A 20,069-nucleotide genomic window follows, 5' to 3' on the forward strand; every position below is an offset into this window, starting at 1 on the left:
GAGACGAGTTCTGCTTTGTGCATCTTTACCATGCTACTTGTTTTAGCTTCTGTCTCTGGGCCCAACAGATTACAGTGTCATGTCATGTCAAGTTTATTGTATAAGGCCATATGCCTGATTTTCTTGGCCGCCAGGCCAAACAGTGGCATTTTTCGGGAAATATAAGGGTCCATTTCTGATAACTAACAGATTAATCTGTCAACATCAGATGATAACTGGGACACTGAAAGAATGTTTGCCAAAAACTTGTTCCGGGGCTCAGTGTATAAAGGACAGGCCAGGACATAATGGGGGAGATCTTCTACTGAACCACCACATATACAAATGCGTTGAGCCCGAGGTTGTTGTTTTTTTAAAGAAATGGCCTGCAAGTAGCTCTGCGAGCATAGTTTGGAAACGCAGCGATGAAAGGGCGACAGATTACAGTGAACAACAATCACCTGACAGCTCCTCCTCTCGATACCCAGGACAGAAAGATCTCCTCTCTCTCAAATCCTTTACGCAGTGAATCGAGCGAAGGGTCTCTTATCTCATGCTGAGCACAAGACCACCCTCTTGTCTCCTCCCCCATTCCTCTGGCCCCTGCAGAGCACTCAGCACGGCGGGGGGGGGTCTTGTTTCTCACTTCGCCAAAGCCTGATATGGAGGCAAGATGCCACTCAAATCTCTGGCGTTGCTACTGACCTTCTCAGTGCTTGGCATCCTGAGCAAGGCCTGCTTTACATGGCCATGTACTTCCAGAGGGCAAGGTGAATGAAGTGTCATTTCCCTCATCTCAAACCTCCAGCTCACCCCCAGATTCAAGAAATTAGTTAAATAGTAACATTTTTATTTATTTATTTTTAGACTTATATTCCCGCCCTTTCTCCTGGCCAAAGCCGGGCTCAGGGCGGCCAACATCAAAGATAAAACACCATAAAGCACACTAAAAGCATACAATTTATCCCAGTTAAAAAACATAATCTCTGGTTTAAAAATTAGATGGAACTCATTTGCTTCCTCACAGGAACCATGGCCGGCCCGGGGAAGCAGTTAAGGGTACCCTATTAACATCTAACAAGATAAAAAGATTTTCTTTCTATTTCTTTGCAGCAAGAAATTTTCAGGAATCACACTGCCATTTGTGGTCAAAGTCTGAAACTGATGTAACCAACCGACTTCTCCAACACACTGATGAGCTTGGCTGCAAGACTGAAGTGGAGCATCAGGAGTGGCCAAGGTGGGTACCATCCTCCCTTCAAGAGGTTGGAGGAAACAGAGGCGTCAATGCAATACTTGGTAGAAAGAGCAAGGCACCCTGCAATCTTTTTGCCTAAATGCTCCCTTTCCTCAAATCAAGGCAGCGAGGGCGCCTTTAAACAGCTGTACCATCAACTAGCTTCTCATACAGTCTGGCCTGGGATATCCTACACAGCTACACATAGTTAAATTGTGGAACTCCCTGCCCCAGGATGCAGTAATGGCTGTCATCTTGGAAGGCTTTAAGAGGGGTGTGGACATGTTCATGGAGGCCAGAGCTATTCATGGCTACTAGTAAAAATGGATACTATTCATGATGCATACCTATTATCTCCAGGATCAGAGGAGCATGCCTATTGTCTTGGGTAATGTGGGACACAGGCAGGACAATGCTGCTGCTGTTGTCTTGTTTGTGGGCTTCCTAGAGGCACCTGGTTGGCCACTATGTGAACAGACCGCTGGACTGGATGGACCTTGGTCTGATCCAGCATGGAGCTTCTTATGTTCTTACTGTTTCAAGTATATATGATATAGAGCCTGGTTTCATGACAATCTGGACTCCTTTGAAACACCATCCTTGCTTTTATGACAACAACAAAGCCTGGAGACTCACGCCTGGTCACTTGCAAAAAATTAGAAACAGGACTAACCTAGCTTTGACTGAACAGGACCTTGACAGCCTCGTTAGCTTCTAATCCTTCCTTCATGATTACTTCTCTTTCTTAAACCCTGGTCCCATGAATACCAATCACTATGGTTCTTAGTTTTCTGTTGCTTTCTGGTACCCGTCTTGCCAGATTTACTATTTAACGAACCTACACAGTTTGGATTTTTTTGGAAACCAGAGAACACGTAACCACGCACACAGTCCTATGCAGGCAAAACATTCAATTCTGCACAAAACCTCTGTATAAATTTTATAAAATAACTATGTACTCAATACAGACTTCGAAGTAAGGAACCCAAAGCCATGCTTGTCCTATTACAACTTTGGAAAAGTTAGAATCCTTGTGAAATACAGATACTTTGTGGGTGGGATGGAGCAACGGCAAGCAAAGTGAAAGAAAGGCTTTTACAGTAAAGAGGATGGGAAGGAAGCAAGATGCCGTGCTGTGACATATAAGGTGCTACTGATGCTGAACCACTCAGCAGCAGAAAGGTGCAGTCCAGAGTAGGAATCAGCCATGTGCTTCCACCTCTGAAATTTTTCCCACCTAAAAGGCCCCAAGGCAAAAAACCCAGCATTTAAAGTGGCAGACTCCCCAATATGTTGTCAAAGGCAATAATTTTCTGACCTTAGATTTCACTTGAAATCCAGCCCCTTTGCAAAAAGGACATATTTCTAGTAATTCACCTCGGGATAAGACTGACTTCATACTAACTTGTACGCACTGACAGCATCTGGGAATTGTTGTGCGAATGTAACCCAGAAGCCATATTTCCTGTTCCTCATGTTTCCAAGTGTTAGGTACCAAAAGTATGTGCATGATGGTTGGGATCTTGGCTCAGATTAGATTGGTAAAAAAAATGGTAGAAAAATTTAACCATTCTATCAGCTGACCTCCGTTCCCTTCCCTCTTTGTTCTTCCCTTCCCTTCCTTTCCCCCCTTCTCTTCTTTGTCCTTTCCCCCTTCTCCTTGTTCCCTCTTCTTGCCCCTTTTCTTTGGAGGACCTGGGACTTTCTGGGTCAATGTTGGTCTCCTGAGTATCACCTTAGACCATCCTCACCATCGAGGATATTCTTGTTATTTCTAAGAAGCGGTTATAGAGTTAAGACGCCATCTTGTTAATCTAAATTGGACGATTGGTCTAAAATTGTATGTTTTAATCTTACATTTATATTGTAATATGTTGTGAGTTGTTATTGTTGGAAGCTGTCCGAAACCTGGCCTCGCCAGGAAAGGGCAGGGTATAAGTTAAATAAAATAAAATAAAAAAGTGGCAGACTCCCCTGGATGGTCTAAGGTGATATTGCTCTAGGGAAAGTCCTTCACAGCTTAGCTTTATGGCAAAAGAAAACAACAACATATATTTTGGTTTTCCTTTACAAGACTTTCCCCCCTGTTAAGATCCCCCAGGATACCACAGGAACACCAAAAAAATAAAAAAGTACCTGAAATCTTCTGACCCGATCACTTCTGTGTAGTACATAACTTTGCACTTGTGAGATGAGACTTGCAGAGATGCCAGAACGTCGTCCACGCGTGGCAAGCTGGTCGTGGCACAGGCAGGCATGCTGTGGAACTTCCACTGGAGAACGTAGAAGCCGGGCCACCTCGTCACATGAGACCCCTAAAAGCAACGGCAGAGAAAGGCAGCAGTGGGCTTGTTGAAGGCTCTTGTCTGTGCCTCAGGACGAAGAGACAGCCACCTCCTAAAGTGCCCCACGTGGCAACACGACCACAAGGGAAGAGACAGTTAGCAGAATTGAACTCAGCTGCTGTGGGACTGGGGTGACAGTCAGCTCCCGACATGGGCAGATCTCCCCATGCCTCCAAAAGAGACTGGCTGGCAGTCCTAGGACTTGCCTTGCTTTCATGAAATTCAGGTCTCTGATTACTTGCCCTACCAGCCACCCCTGGCGTGTGTATGATATTGGGGTTTTTTCCTGTTCTTTGCTTGCAGCACACTAATCTGAGTGGCAAGGATTAAACTGGTAAGAGCTGCATATGGAAGATCCTTCTTCGTCTGATCCACATGTTAGTTTCAGTTCAAGGAATACCTACAAGGCCTTCAAACCAGTCTTTCAGGAAAATGTTTATATAGGAAGTTGCCAAGCACAGTATTGGAAAGCAGCTAATACATGGGTGTCTTTCACTTTAGTGGGGATTCTTAGGGCCCATGTAGCACTAGTTTTTTTGATATCTAATGCCCCAGTGCCAGGATGGCAATGGGAATACAAATAGTGAAATATGGGGGGGGGGGATATTGCACATAGAAACCTATGAGGAAAGAGCGGCTGAAGGAAAATACAGGAGGCCAGCCAACCTGACCAGCAGGGGTGAAGCTGACAACCTGGCCTTTTCCACACCTTCAGTTCTGACCCCATTCACCTCTCCTGTTCTGATCAACTTGGCTTACCTTGCTTGGCTTACCTTGCTTTTGGCTACCAGCCAAAAGAAATCAGCCCTTTTGGCATGGTGTGTGGACATATTCCACATCTTCATTCAGTCACCTATATCAGTTTGTGAACTAAACCCTGTTCATATTCATTTTAAAATAAATATGCACACGGATGGTTTCCCACTGTGGCTTAGGGAGAGCTGCCTCTTTGTTTTAGTGATTTTCCCCTATGCTGTTTCAGAGGAATCCGATGCCTTGTTCTATTCCTCTCCTAACAAGAGAGGTGAATTACACCTCCGTACGACTGATCCTCATGCACAACTGCAGACTGCATGCATGGACGTCTGCACGCTCACCTGTGGAACAGATGGCTAGAACTGTCCTGGGTAATGGGCAGAAGGCAGTGCAAGATAAGCAGCAGAGGACTGCGGGGGGGGGGGTGAACTCGAGAAATGCTGTCCTAACGGATCTCACAGAGCCTTTCTGCCAGAGGCACTCAAATGGCACACTTTAGATTAGGAAGCTCGTAAGACAAAGTTTATTTCCAAAGACTCCATGGCTATATATATTTAGCAGTTTTCTTGGAACTGGCTAGCTACCCTTGGCTCAAGATCACAGAAAAACAGGTTGAGCGCGCTGTACTGTTAGTCCCATCAGAAAACTGAACAGTGATTGAGGAGAAGGATTTTTACTGTCTGCCATGCACTACTTTCAGAGGGCATTCCATCAGAAGCCAAGCCATGGACTATGGGTCTTACTCACCTGGACGCTCTCCCCCTCCTTGCAGATGAGCGGAGACTCCACCATACTGTAGTCCCGCCCCAGCTGCCAGGCTTTTTCTATCAGCTGAACGTTGTTGCCACCAGGAGAGGTAATGCTGTGGGCCCCCATGGAGTCCTTTTTAGGAGGCTGTGGTGCTCTCTTGGAGTGATAGATGTTAAAGACGATGTCACCTTTACAAACATCAAAATCCCAGGTGATCACAGAGGAAGCTTCCACAATCTGAATGAAAATCTGGAGGGGAAATAGATAGCATTAGAAGCTCAGCAAACGCAGACATTTTGCAGACTGAGAAGCAACCTCACCGCAACCCGCTGCCAGATTCACTTTTAACGAACCCTACATCATTGTCTTTATTCACTGTGGCACTGGCTCATAAGCGAATGGGAAGTTAATTGTTTCTGCACCCAGCTTCATAACAGGCAGCACATTATTTAATACAGACAATCAAACCAATCCAAGAGCACAAAATGATCCCCATAAACCATGTTTACAGCGCACATAATATCAGTTTTCACTTTTGGTGGCAGAAAGTGCTGCCAAGTCGCAGCTGACTTATGGTGGACCCCTCAAGGGGTTTTCAAGCCATGAGATGAGCGGAGGTGGTTTGGTCATTGCCTGCTTCTGTATAGCAACCCTGGACTTCCTTAGCGGCCTCCCTTCCAAGCACTAACCAGAGCCTACGCCGATCTTTCAAGAAATAGTGGTAGAAAGACTGGAGTAGATGGCTCAGATATTTCTCCAATTATTACATATATAAAAGCAGATTAAATTAAATATGCTGAAGAAATTGACAAGATCTCTGAAGAGTATGGCTTCATTTCTAGTGCTCAGCCAACAGTACAGAACAGGAAAATACATGCAATCCCCTCACCATATGTTTTTTTGCTAAGAAGAGGCTTGAGCTTTTAATACCCCCCACTATCTTTCCAGCAGGACTAGGAAAAGCAAGTGGTATCCTCCTAACCACTGGTAATGAGAAACACCAGCAATTAAGTTTACGACTCAGGCAAGTTGACCCCTTACAAGGGTATGAGCAACTGGCTCCAAGGCCCGTCTTGCTAAGGAAGAAACCTCAGGAGAAGTCTTGTACAAGGCCTTCATTTGTCACCTCCTTCTCCATGAGCCAGAAAGTCACAAATCTTTCTGATCACTAAGGAAGAGCTACGAACCTGCAGATATCCTTACTTCATGCAAACAAGTTTGCTAACAATTATTTTCCAAGAATGAGCCAGCTAAAAACTAGTCTTTCCTCTTCAGAGAGCTGGAGCCAAGAAGGAACAGCAAGGAAACCTACCTCGTGGGGAGCTCCTTTGAAGACACTTGCGGACTGATAAATGGTTTCTGTCCACAGCTTTAGGTCTTCATTTTCTAGTTCTTCTGCCGTTCGGTACAGAGATTTGGGAACCAGCCCACCCTCTGGAACTTCACACTTTAAAATGTAATTGGGGAAAAAAAATAATCAGCACTACAACTCTGACAGAAACACTCCCGGTAGAATGTGCTAGGAAGTCATAATTCAGTTAGCAAAGAGTTTTCTTCACTTCAGTGAAAGCAAGGTTTAATGTATTACCGAGCGGTACGCATTCTCACTCATTTGTAAGAAGATAAAAAATACACCACCATTTTAGATAAAAGCGAGGATGCTATGTTCTTGTGAAAAAGATTTTTGTGATTGTTTATACAGAGAACAATTCCCATCCGAATGTCTATTTAAGCAGCTATATCCTGCAATCACCAAATCCTCGGGAAGTTCCCACAAGGTGTTAGTCCATGTTATATAGCTAAAAATAAAACATATCAGAGATGGAATGAATCTATGCCATGGTGTGGGTGGCACACAGCAATTATAAAGTCAATCTTTAAAAAAAGCAAACCACCATCAGTAAATGCTTTGTTAGAAATGAGGGACATGTGTGCCAGGTAGTTCTGAGAATGTAATCAAGAACATCTGGAAGCTAACACTTTGCCTTTATATACTGCCCTACATACGTTCTCCATAATCTTTCACACAGCCTTGTAAGGTAGGTCACCATCATTCCCATACTGCAGGAGGAAGGGATTAGGAGACAACAGCTTGTGGAAGACTACTTGTTGAGCTGAGATTTAAAGAGGGGGATTTCTCAGTTCCCTATTACAGCCAATATTTAAACACAATACGAGTAAGCACCTCTTGACAAGTCAATCAGCTACTATATAGTTACACTCCAATGATTATGCTGTGACTGATTATATAGTTCATCTTGTTTCTTAAGCAATGCTCCAGGAATTATAATCTATTCATGTTGTACCACAGATATTGTCTGGATTAAAATAAATCTGAACGTGAAAGCTCAGATATAATTTTGGTGGTATATTTTTTTTTAATTTTAAAAGAGCACATAATTCTGCTACACCAGTTTACCTACCATGCATTCTCCACCAAGGAAATCTGGAATGATTTCTTTGTCGATATAATCCAACAGACCGCCAGGACCTTGATAGTCATTACCCGCATAAATGAGGAATTTTTTTCGAGTGTTGTCATCAATGAATGGACTAACCTGTAAATAAAAATGGAGTGACTACAATGGCCAACTCCTCAACTAGCTTCCAAATATTCACTATACTTCCCGGCCACAAAAAAATATTGATTTCCTAATTGGAGTTCTTGGTTTGATTACAAAAACCAAAGACCCTATAAAAATAAAGCTATCAAGTAGTAACCTGTTATTTCTAAGAACAGGCAAGGCCCCCACATAAATAATACAGATCCCAATGAAGGGGAAACGGAACTTACCAATGTCCAAAGAACTGGAAACACCCTGGGAGCTCGCAGAATGAGAAGCCGTCCCAAAGTTTCTGGATAGTTAGCTTCAACCACCTCAATGATCCTTAGCAAAGCCTTAACACCAGGTCTCCATAGGTGCCGCATATTCAAGCCCTCCAGGTCTACTAAACAGGTCCAAGAGCTGTTTCCCCCAAAAAAATAAACATAAGAGATTTTAAGTTATCAAAGTTAATGTGTCAAATTGCCTCCCTGAAATCGAAATCTGCTGAAGAATCTTGCACCAATGAATACTGTGGAATTTAATCCCAAGGCTCAAGCAGCAAGCAGACACAAATCATCACTGGGGACAACGTGATGAAAAGACCTGTTCAAGCATGCACAGAGTTACAGCATTACTCTTTATTTCAGAGTTTGTTACTACATGGCCCTGAAGCTATAGAAAGTTTCTTCACTATCAACTGTACAATGATGAACCCTTGTGCCTGGCTTTTCATCACAAGAAGATAGCACAACAAGTTAAGGGAAATAGTTCATTTCAGAAACCGATTCAATTGCACGGCTTGGATCCTGCTACAATCAATGTGGAAAAGGAGGATTTCTGTCAGTGGAGTGCAACTTCTGCCTCCCCACTGCTGCTGCAGCCCCAAGTGACCCCAAACTCTCTTCTTGGTGGACAGGGTACTCCCGGGTACAGAATCAGGGGGCAGCTGGAGATCTTACTGTGGGATGGCAGAATCAGCAAAATCCCCCTCATGTGTGCAGGGAGATGATCAGTGGGATCTAACCCCATATGCCCAAACATTTCCTTATTAGTGGAGGCTGAGGAATAGATTTTCAGCCAGTTTTAGACTTTCAAAGATTATGTGCCAACGTCTGGCTCAGAGTATCACTCTGCGTACAGACTAGGCCAGATGGTCAAAGAAAATGCTGCCACCCAAGCTTATTAACAAGGCACACAAAAACAATCTCTGAAAGTCACAGGCTCATTTCATTTAGCACCTTGACTCAAATACCAGAAAGAATGCCACGAATCTCCCAAATCAACCTGCCCTTGCGCTTTGAGGGCCCTCCAGATCTTTCTATTGACCCTTTCAAGTTCGTGCTAATAAAACTGACCATTTGTGAAGAATGTGACAAACCAGGGTATGTTGGAGGAACTCTCCCCATTCTTCCTACCCTTCCTACTATGGGTTGCCAACTTCCAGGTAAGGCCTGGAGATCTCCTGGAATTACAAGTGATCTCCAGCCGACAGATCAGTTCCCCTGGTGAAAATGGCTGCTTTGGAGGCTGGATTCTATGGCATTATACCCCACTGAGCTCCCTCCCCTCCCTAAACTCTGCCCTCCCAGGCCCCACATCCAAAATCTCCAGGAATTTCCCAGCCCAGAATTGGCAACCCTATCCCCACCACACAACGGCTAGGAGAATGTGAAATATTCATGTATAGGGAAGTGGGGAAGGGCGCATTCTTTCTCCTAAATTTACAATTTCAGACTGGTCATCATATTTCAAAGGGTAAGGTAGCTTCATAACATTTTCAGATTTCAGCTTCTAAGGTCTTTTCCTGACTACAGTCCCTTCCTCCTCGGCTCTGCCAACCTATCCTTCTGAGATATTTGGCAATAAAATGGTCTCTCTTTGTGGATTTCATTTTCAAAGGATTCTAAAACAGACCTGCCTGAGCCTTATGGGCCGTGACGCTAAGAAAACTGGACAACAAGTTCTGACAAACGTGTCCTGTTCAGATTGCTTCTTTAATCTGGTAATCGCCACCTTATACCATGGGACACAAGTGCCATCGCGTTCAGCACAGGCAGTCGACATCTCTAGCACACTGTCACTCCTTCCATTCCAAGTAACAGTAGTTCTCCTTTACCTTATGGGCCTTCCAAATACTTTTGTGTTTTCTTCACACCTCCTCAACCCTTCTTCATTTATAGACAGGACCTGCATTTCAAAAGAAAGCCAGATACCAGGATGTTCAGAAAAGGCTGCTACAGAATGACAGTGGCTAAAATTTGGGAAACACAGCTATTTCCATAGTCTACATTTTAGCTTTAATTGGTTGTCCTTCAGTATTAGCAACAGCTAGCAGGCAGACTACTTCTAATGCACATCTAGCCAATCCGCTGATTTTGCACGCTATAATCATAAAATCTTCAACATCACTGTTTATCTAAGAACCTTAATGGTCAGTATCCCTTATATAGAAAATGCTACAGATATGTTTGTTGATACAATCTTTCCAGCTCTACTTATAAAATCAAAAGGCGAGTATAACTGTAGGCAGTACTCAAGGAATTCTTGTACCAATGATCTACATAAGGCCGTTTAACATTTCCTTGCTTTTATTTTTATCCAGCGATCCCTGCTATTATATATGACAATTGAACACAACAGTAAACTCCAGTGATGTCTCGAGAAGCTAGCTTCGATAACCACAAGACCTTTGAGAAGTGTCCAATAACCTTCTACAAACACAGCTGGGGCCCTTTTCCTTCAGGGTGTTACCCTTTTAAATGCCAATACTGAATTTTGAGTGGAATTTTTAATCATACTCTGGAATGCCAGCTGTGAGCACATCACATTCACAGCTCCCATTACGATGCTGACGGCATCAAAAGATACTATTACTAGAAACTGCTACTAATTATAAGTGAGGCCCCGGTTGGAAGAACAGTATAACCCTGATAGGTTTTGTAGGCAGAATGACTTGCTCTTCAATGGCTGAAAGAACATTTGAAGGGGCAGACTAGTTTAAAACACTATAGAAGAAGAAGAGTTGGTTTTTATATGCCGACTTTCTCTACCACTTAAGAATCGAAGCGGCTTACAATCACCTTGCCTTCCCCTCCCCACAACAGACACCTGTGAGGTAGGTGGGGCTGAGAGAGCTCTAAGAGAGCTGTGACTAGCCCAAGGTCACCCAGCTGGCTTCATGTGTAGGAGTGGGGAAACCAACCCGGTTCAACAGATTAGTGTCCGCCGCTCATGTGGAGGAGTGGGGAATCAAGCCAAGTTCTCCAGATCAGAGTCCACCGCTACAAACCACCGCTCTTAACCACCACACCATGCTGCCACTACACCAAAAGGCACGGAATGACCTAATAGACCACTGTAGAAAGCTGTCATGCCCACGAGCCATCTACACTTAGCCCTGGACTAGACATGATGTGACAAAGAGGCGGCGGAGTAGACTGAACCACTTCAGACTGCGGGTAGTGATGGTGGGGGGCTCGCTGTCACATTTTAACTAGTATAGTTCTTGCCTCTCTCCACTGATGTAATTTTGAATGCTACCGCATAAGAGCAAAACACCGCCAAACCTAGTACATCTCCCACCCACAGTCTGAAACAATATAGTCCAGTCTGCCTGCTCAGGGATTCTATCATCTTCTTCTGACGCAGGCATAGACTCAGGCCTGAAAATGAAACAAAAAACCAGGACAACCACTAAAGGTCAAGAGTCATCATGGATGACTAGATACGTTCAGAATTAACTGCTAAGATGGACACAGTTCTAGTGAGGCACTGAATAAAACGGGGAATGTCACATCCGCTGGCAAACATACACTGACTGCATCTAGGACACTTACGTAACGAAGCAAGGCTTCCTCTCCAAGAGCTCGCACCAAGCCTTTGGTATCCATCTGGCCAAGTCTTAGCACATACAGCGGACGCCCATCTGAACGACAAAAGCAGTAGCAACTTAGTAAAAATAATTATCTTAGATACATAAGCTAAGGCCTCATTAGGACCACTAGATTTGTAAAAACATGGCAGCATTTGTTTTTATAACTACCTGCACATCCACGTGGTTGCAAAGGAAATCTGAATTTTGACTTCCATAGCAGAGGTCCACCTTGTAGAAGAACCAATGCGCAAAACCTAAGAAGCATTCAAGGCAGTGGTGTCTCAGAAAGCAGGAAGAATCCCAATTCTTTCTCTTAAGCAGGGGCTGAGCCAATAGCAACCATAGATTGGGGCTGGCTACTAAGGGAGACAGTTTCAGGGTAGAAGAAGAAGAGTTGGTTTTTATATGCCAACTTTCTCTACCACTTAAGGGAGACTCATACCGGCTTACCATCACCTTCCCTTCCCCTCCCCATAACAGACACCCTGTGAGGTAAGTGAGGCTGAAAGAATGTGACTTGCCCAAGGTCACCCAGCTGGCTTTGTGTGCAGGAGTGGGGAAACAAATCCAGTTCACCAGATTAGCCTCCGCCGCTCATGTGGAGGAGTGGGGAATCAAACCCGGTTCTCCAGATCAGAGTCCACCACTCCAAACCACCGCTCTTAACCACTACACCACGCTGGTGTTACACTTTAGGAGTCTCAAACACACAGCCTTTCTACTCTGTTCTCCTTCCACAATAACAGATAAGGAGACATTCTCCAGAACCTAGCCCTCTTGGTCACAGAAAATTTGTGAAGTTTTTTCCTCCAAACCAAGGTGTTTTTATTTAATGGTGTGACACTGAAGGTTTATCATCCGTATGTTAACACGTGTGTCCTGTATTGTTATGGTTTATTGTATATCACCTTCAGCATCTGGTAAGCCAGAAATGTGGTTTTAAAGAACATACTAAACAAAATAAGTATCAGGGGCATGTATGGTAGCAGGCTGACATTTATAATATTCAATCATACACATCATATGTAAGATAGCTGAAGCATTATAGAGTTCAGTACACTTCCAAAGAGAACTTCTGCACTGAGTAAGCTTGCGCGCTTCTGGTTTCAACGGAACCTCAAATGTAGACTTTCAGAATGAGTTAGTTTCACATTCATCCTACATCAACTACTGTTAAACTGGATGTTTCAAAATTAAGACGAGCTATTTGATTCCCGAAGCATTACAAAACCCACATAATGCACTATCTTTAATTGGGCAGGCATTGTTGCAGAACTAGGGATGTTGATTCGGTTCGGCCCGAACTGAAAATCAGCCGAATTTCCCTTGATTCGGTGGTTTTTAGTTCGGGACGAACCGAACTCAAAAATGGTGGGCAACCGGGGGGGGGGGCGAATTCAGCGAGTTCGGGAGTTCGCGAATAAATCCGGCAAATTCGGCCGTCAGTAAGCAGCATAACCTTCAGTAAGCAGCATTCTCCTCCCCCGGCCAATCGGTGGCCAAGCTGGGTCTTCTTCTAGCCAATCAGTCAGGATTGAGTACTGGAGGAATCAGCTGATGTGCGGACGGCCGGTGAGAGAAAGAGAGAGAGGGAAATCTTCGTGTGTGTGTGCGGGGGTGCTTGTGCACATTCGCTCCTTTCCATGGCTGCAGGGGGCGCATTTTTTGGGGTACAAACCCCAAACTTTCAGGGGATATTCAGACAAGCCTTCTTAAGAGACCACCCAAGTTTTGTAAACATTGGGTCAGGGGGTCCCGAGATATGGGCTCCTTTTTCTTTCCATGGCTGCAGGGGGCGCATTTTTGGGTGTGCCGACCCCAAACTTTCAGCGGAGCATCAGACAAGGCTTCTTAAGAGACCCCCCAAGTTTTGTAAACATTGGGTCAGGGGGTCCCGAGATATGGGCTCTACCCCTTTTTCCTCTCCCCCCTTTTCCATTTCCGTGGCTGCAGGGGGCGCTTTTTTGGGGGTGCAGCCCCCAAACTTTTATCATAGCTTCAGACAATTCTTCTTAAGAAACCACCCAAGTTTTGTAAAGATGGGTTCAGTGGGGGCAGAAATATCGGCTCCCCCCCTTTTCTCTTTCCGTGGCTGCAGGGGGCGTATTTTTGGGTGTGCCGACCCCAAACTTTCATCGGAGCTTCAGACAAGGCTTCATAAGAGACCACCCAAGTTTTGTAAACATTGGGTCAGGGCCCCCCGAGATATGGGCTTTCCCCTTTTCCCTATTGGGATGAATGGATCACCCTCGAGAGATGCATACATATGGATCTCATATTGGATACAAATGGAATCATATTGGATTACCCAGCCTCCCAGCCGCTCCTGATGGAACAGAAGACAGCCACAGTAAGACCCCTTTGGGGCTTTAATCTGTAATTTTTCTTTTCTCTGTGTGTGTGTGTGGGGGGGAAGCAGAGTCTGTGTGTGTGTGGGGAGGGAGCAGTTTCTGTGGCTGGGGGGGGGAAGCCAAAGGGGGCTTTTGCCGGTTCTGCCTGGGGTGTGTGCTCCCCCTCCAGTCTCTCTCTCCCTGGTTTGAGGGGGGGCTTCATTTTTATGTCTTCAGGTATTCCCTCATTTATAAGATCAGTTAGGTTATTTTGATGCTTGCTCAAAACTGGTTTTCAAATGGTGACTTAAAGAATGCATCTGCCTGGTCCCAAGTCCAATGCAAAAGGAGAAATTCCACCCCCTCCTGCTCATTATGCATAGCTAGCTGCCTCTGTCCCTTTCCATTGTTTGCAAACTCCCAGGTGTCAGGTGTTGCTTTGCACTGTTGCAAAGGTGCTTGTGTTGCTTTGCACTGTTGCATTGCGTGCTTGTGTTGTTTTGCAGTTGTATTGTGTTGCTTTGCACTGTTGCATTGCGTGCTTGTGTTGCTTTGCAGTTGTATTGTTTTGCAAAATTCTTCACACCTGCCCCGCCCTTTGCATGTTTGCAAAGGTGTTGCTTTGCAGTTGTATTGCTTTGCAAAGTTCTTAGCACCTGCCCCGCCCTTGCTCTCATCAGCTGTTTGTCGGGGCTGGGAGCTTTGTGCGTGGGCGCACAAAACTTTAACAGAAAAGAAGAGAGTTTAAGAATGAATAAGGCTTGGCTTCCTGACCTAAAAAACCTCCAGACTAACAAAGACTATAGTCAGCAATAGCCATGCAGATTAGCTTTGGACTTCACACATTAACAGATCACTTCAGGATACAATGGTTCCATATTAACATACCACACTGTCATTAGCACATTATCTTGATACTTACAGGACAATGACTAGCACATTACTTTTGCAGGACAATGACTCAGCTCAAACCCAACCCCTTTCTGACTATATCTTCCTACACACTTGACACTGAGAGACACTGTCCTTCAGTGTTACTACTCTGAAGATGCCTGCCACAGTTGCTGGCGAAACGTCAGGAAAGAAAATTCCAAGACCACGGTTACACAGCCCGGATAACCTACAAGAACCAAAGCACACCTAAAAGTTCACAAGGAAGTCTTCCCAGACCTAATTAAAAATGAAAGCTAAAATGAATGTTTAACCTACGCTTTTATGGAACAGTCAGAGTTCTTTACAATGTTCTTTGTCTGAGCAGTGAAAAGTTACTAGGGCAGTGCTTACCTGGGTTAGTTCTCTTTGTAGGGGACAACCCCAAACACTTCCTGTTTTTGTAGTATTCCCTTTATTTACAAATATACAAGTAGAAGTGCATCAGCCGATTCAGAGCAGGGTACCTGCTTCCCACTCTGCCTTGTTTAGAATCCAAAACTTATTTCTTTACTTTATTTACAGGAGTTTGGCCTTTCAGGAGGGGGAAGAATACTTGCTCCAGGGGTCCCGGGCCTTTTTGATCCTGGGGGCATCTTTGGAATTCTGACACAGTGTGGTGGGCACAGCCACAAAATGGCTGCTGCAGGAGGCGGAGCCTGCCACAAAATGACAGCTTCAGCTTACCTTCAGCCACACTGTGAAAATCCTTTTGCTGTGGTAGCAGCCACTGAAAAAGCAGCGTTTTAAAAAAATCTGCATTGAAAAGCAATTCTCAACTTTTTTGAATTCAAGAATGTTGAGAATCAAAGCTATCTCCTTGGATCCCTCAAGCTTAGCACAAATGATTTCCACAGCCCTGCGTGCCTCCCCATCAAATGCACTTAATATAGTAATACATTAAATATATAACTATAAACTTTTTAATTACATGGCATACAATGATGTCTCTCCCTACCACTGCTGAACCTGAGCTCACAGCTTACCCATCTTTCAGGCCCTCTGGCAGTGGCTGTTTTAAAAGTCCTTGCCAGCCTCAGGTGCTACCAGTGGCACTGCCACTACAGGAACATGGGACAGGTGCCACACTGGGGAACAATGCTCAGAAGAGGCATGTCAAGTGAGCCACATGAAACTTCCGAGCCACTGCTATCACTGCCCTGGAACATTCAATTCTATGAGTTACACATTAAAGTGGCCGTGTCATGGAACTCCTGTTATATTTGTATTCAAGTACAAAAACAAACTAGTCAGGAATTCTCTAGGTCAGCGTCCCCAACATGGTGCCCGAGGGCGCCATGGCCCCTGCTGACACCTTTCCTGGAGCCCACCAAGTGTTTTTAGAAATTGGGCGGGGCCTGGTGGAACTTCTGCCCAGCAAGGCTTCTGATTGGCTGTGCAGATTTTTAAAAACGTTGCTTCGGTGGCAGCTGCCACCACAGCATAAGGATCTTCACTGTGTGAAGGAAGGTAAGCTGCGAGAGCCATTTGGTGGCTGGCTCCGCCTCCTGTGGAAGCCATTTGGTGGCTGTGCCCACCACATTATGTTAGAATTCCAAAGACGCCCGCAGGCTCAAGAAGGTTGAAGACCCCTGCTGTAAGCCATATTGATCTATCACACTTGAGCAGACAACATGCTTTCTCATTTGTAAAGTCTCCAAGCCCCCTATAAAAAGTTCTCCAGAAATCTATTCCTTTACCTTTGTCGTGGTGGTGCCAACCTCCTGCATAATAATCTTCCAGTACTTGAGGAGGGTTCCAAGTATCTAGAATATAATCCACCTGGTGCTGTTTCCGCCATGTTAAAGACTGACACAGAATTTCTCTGGCTTTGTCAATGTTGAAATCTCTAGCACGCAAGAATCTTAAAATGTGTTCGTCCTTGGGAATCTAAAATAATGATGGACAGTTAGTTTCCAGCAGTATTTGCCACTGACTTGCAACAAAACACCACTTTTTCCTCTGAATCAAAAACTAGCCATTTCAGTTGATTAGTTCTACATAGCTCTGTATAAAAATACTCTGCATAGCTCTGCATAAAAATACTCTAACACAAAGAATTCTCTTTCCCTTTGAATGATACCCACGTACTGCAGAAAGCCTTTCCCCCCCCCCCAATATGGACGTGCCTTTTAAGATGGTTCCTGCAAACCACAGCTTTTGTACATTCTTCAATCAAAACCAGTTCATTGAGGGGGAGGGCACTTTCTAAACCAAGCAGTATTTAAACAATTAATCTAGCTAACCTATCAACTTAACACCATAGCCATACTAAAGAGTCCTTTGGAGAAGTTTTGAAAAATACAGATTAGATGGATGACTCCCTTGTGTACTTACTTTTACCTTAGAGGAAATGATATTACTATAATTTTTAGTTTCCTTTGGTGGTACTACAAACGTGCCAGGCTGATCACTAGCTAAACGAGATTACTCTCAAAAGAGTGCAAAGCAGAAGCAGATCCTTGCATGAACAGAATAGAAGCTCATGCAACAGAAAAAGGGTAATTTCTACCAATCTCTCCCTTCAGCCTCCCCGCCCCCCAAGTATATCCCACACTGTTTGAAGAAAAGCTTTTGGGAGAGATGCAGGAAGAAGGAAAAGGCAGCAAAGATCATTTTCATAATATCTACTTTACTCAAGATTAATCCAATCCATTTATCAGTTTTCCTATTACTGTTCTTTATATGAACAATGGTTTCAATAAAAACAAAAATTAAAGCCGCTTTTTTCCTGAAGTATGGGGCAGTGGAAAGCCAAAAGTAATCAAGGTGGCTTACAACAGGATGATTGAAAAGGATCAGACCAGAAAGAGAAAGGAGACAAAAGATGTATAGTCAAATCTCTATAACAGCTTTACAAGGAGAAAAGAATAAGTAATTTGTGGTGGAAAACTTGCCAACAATAACTGAACTTGCAATTTTCAGGTAACGTGATCCAAATTATACTGAAAACAGAATATTATAACTTTTGAAGTTACACATTCAGGTTCAAGCCAATACAGCTCAACATTATCCACTGGACTTGGGGGACCTGCATTCAACATGCATCACAAATGTTCAGTCAGCAGCCTTTGACAAGCAGTTCTTAGCCTCATGGCAGCTTCTCACATTATAGTGCACATTTGCTACAACTGAACATACATCTTGGGAAGCAATCTCCAACGCAAACTCCTTCCCATGGACCTGTATACCACATGTCTTTCCAACTTTTTACATGGCCACCTCAAATCATAATTGAAAAGTCGGACCTCAGCTTTCTGATCTTAATGAAAAAGGTGAGCTGCCTTACAGAAATACATCAAGTAAACAAAGGCAAGGAGAAATGTCTATCCTTCGCATAGCTAGTAGAGAAGGAGAGACCGGAACCTTGGCTTACCTGTGAAGGTTCCTTCTACACTGAGGGAGTACATCTTCCTCAGCGGGTTTTGTTGTTCCTATGCTCAGCGAGGCAGGATCTAAAAAACCTTTTGCATCCTGTCACATGTGCTAGGACCGCCCTCTGATATCCAGTTCAAGGACTTCCAAAGCAGAATTTGAAAAAAAAGAAACATAAACGTGCACCCAAAGAACAAGGAGCAGCCACTGTAAATACATAACTCGAACAAGGAATTAGTAACACATAAAACACAAGAATACTCTATTCTAACCCCCCCTTTTTTAATGTGTAACTTGAATACTGTCTTTCTTCATCTGTTTCGATCCTTCACCCTGGGCGGGCAAGATGTACTCCTCCGTCAGTGTAGAAGGAACCTTCACAGGTAAGCCAAGGTTCTGTTTTCCCACTGAGTTCGGAGTACATCTTCATCAGCGGGATCTTCAAAAACTGTTAACTGGGAAGGAGTCTTCACTGACCATCTGAAACCACATTCTGGAGGACTCTTCTACCAAATGCTGTGTCGGATGAAGAATAGGTATTTATCTTGTAGTGACATATGATCGTGGAAGGACTCGACCAGGTCGCAGCCCTGCAAATTTCTTCCATGGATGCATGACCATCCAAGGCTGCCGAAGTAGCTGCACTGCAAATGGAGTGTGCCGTAATCCCCACGGGAACCGGGATGTTATTAAGTTGATAGCACAATTGGATGCACTGTTTGATGCATTTGCTGATAGCCACCTTCGACATTTTACATCCCTTATTGGGAGGAGATATTGACACAAATAGAGATTCTGAATGTCAGAATGGTTCTGTCCTTCTCAAGAAGATGCGTAAGGCAATTTTCACATCCAAGGTGTGCCAGCTCTTTTCTTTTGGATGTGAAGGGTGAGGGTAAAAGGATGGCAAATGGAGTTCCTGTTGTCTATGGAACCTAGAATTCACTTTTGGTATGAAGGCTGGATCTGGGCGTAGCACTACCTTATCCGCATGGAATACACAAAGGCTTTTCCTAGACGATAAAGCTGCTGGCTCCGACACTCGCCTAGCCGAAGTCAGGGCCATGAGGAAAAGGACTTTCATCCTAAGGTGAACCAGGGAAACCTCCCGTAAGGGTTCAAATGGGTGTCAGGTTAGAGTCAGCAGTACAACATGAAGTCTGCAAGTGGTGAATCTATGGATTGTCGGAGGTGATATGGCCGAGGCTCCTTTTAAGAAGGTGACTATGTGTGGATGCCTAGACGTTGGGTAGCCGTCCAGTTGGGGAACTACGGTCGAAATCGCTGTAACCTCTTGCTTGAGAGTAGATGCCTTCAACCCTTGCGCCAGTCCCTCCTGGAGAAAGTCAAGTAAGTTGCCCGTCGTGGTGGTCACTGGGTCAGTATGTTTTCTTCCACACCATCTGACGAAAGCTTTCCAAGAAAAATCATATTCGTCTGGTGGATTGTTTCCTGGCTTCCAACATGGTGGTGACGACCTCGGAGGCATATCCCATCTCTAGCAACCGTGACCTTTCAAGAGCCAGGCGGTCAGCTTTAGCCAGTCTGCATCTGGGTGTACCAAGGGGCCCTGCTGGAGAAGGTCTCGCACCGGAGGCGGGGTCCACAGTTCTTGGATCGATAACCCCCTCAGGGTTGCAAACCAAGGTAGCCGGGGCCATCGTGGAGCTATGAAGATGACGAGGGCCTTCTCTTGTCTGACTTTCCGTAGAGCTTTGGATATTATCAGTAACAGAGGAAATGCATAAAGAAGACCCCGTGGCCACGGGGACAGTAGCGAGTCTATGCCCTCGGCTCTTGGATGCATGAATCTTGATAGAAACCTTGGAAGCTGATGATTTTTGCCTATGGCGAAGAGATCCATAACCGGTCTTCCGAACCTCTCTGTGATTTGTAGGAAGACCTCCCTCTTCAAGGACCACTCCCCCTTGTCCACCTGCTGTCAGC

General features: G+C 44.6%; 1 protein-coding gene across 1 annotated transcript in view; it reads right to left on the reverse strand.

Moving 5' to 3' along the window:
* SEC14L1 (SEC14 like lipid binding 1) overlaps window positions 1-20,069 on the reverse strand; it is a 55,960-nt gene that overhangs the window by 2,109 nt on the left and 33,782 nt on the right. Inside the window, exons 8-15 of the mRNA XM_056859818.1 lie at window positions 16,448-16,637; window positions 11,450-11,538; window positions 9,730-9,800; window positions 7,862-8,033; window positions 7,491-7,625; window positions 6,380-6,514; window positions 5,065-5,316; window positions 3,353-3,531 (exon numbers count right to left, since the gene is read on the reverse strand). Coding sequence (XP_056715796.1) covers window positions 3,353-3,531; window positions 5,065-5,316; window positions 6,380-6,514; window positions 7,491-7,625; window positions 7,862-8,033; window positions 9,730-9,800; window positions 11,450-11,538; window positions 16,448-16,637 — 1,223 coding nt within the window. The remainder of the gene's footprint in view (window positions 1-3,352; window positions 3,532-5,064; window positions 5,317-6,379; window positions 6,515-7,490; window positions 7,626-7,861; window positions 8,034-9,729; window positions 9,801-11,449; window positions 11,539-16,447; window positions 16,638-20,069) is intronic.

The sequence above is a fragment of the Euleptes europaea genome, chromosome 1 (assembly GCF_029931775.1).
Source record: "Euleptes europaea isolate rEulEur1 chromosome 1, rEulEur1.hap1, whole genome shotgun sequence".
NCBI classification, from domain to species: domain Eukaryota; kingdom Metazoa; phylum Chordata; class Lepidosauria; order Squamata; family Sphaerodactylidae; genus Euleptes; species Euleptes europaea.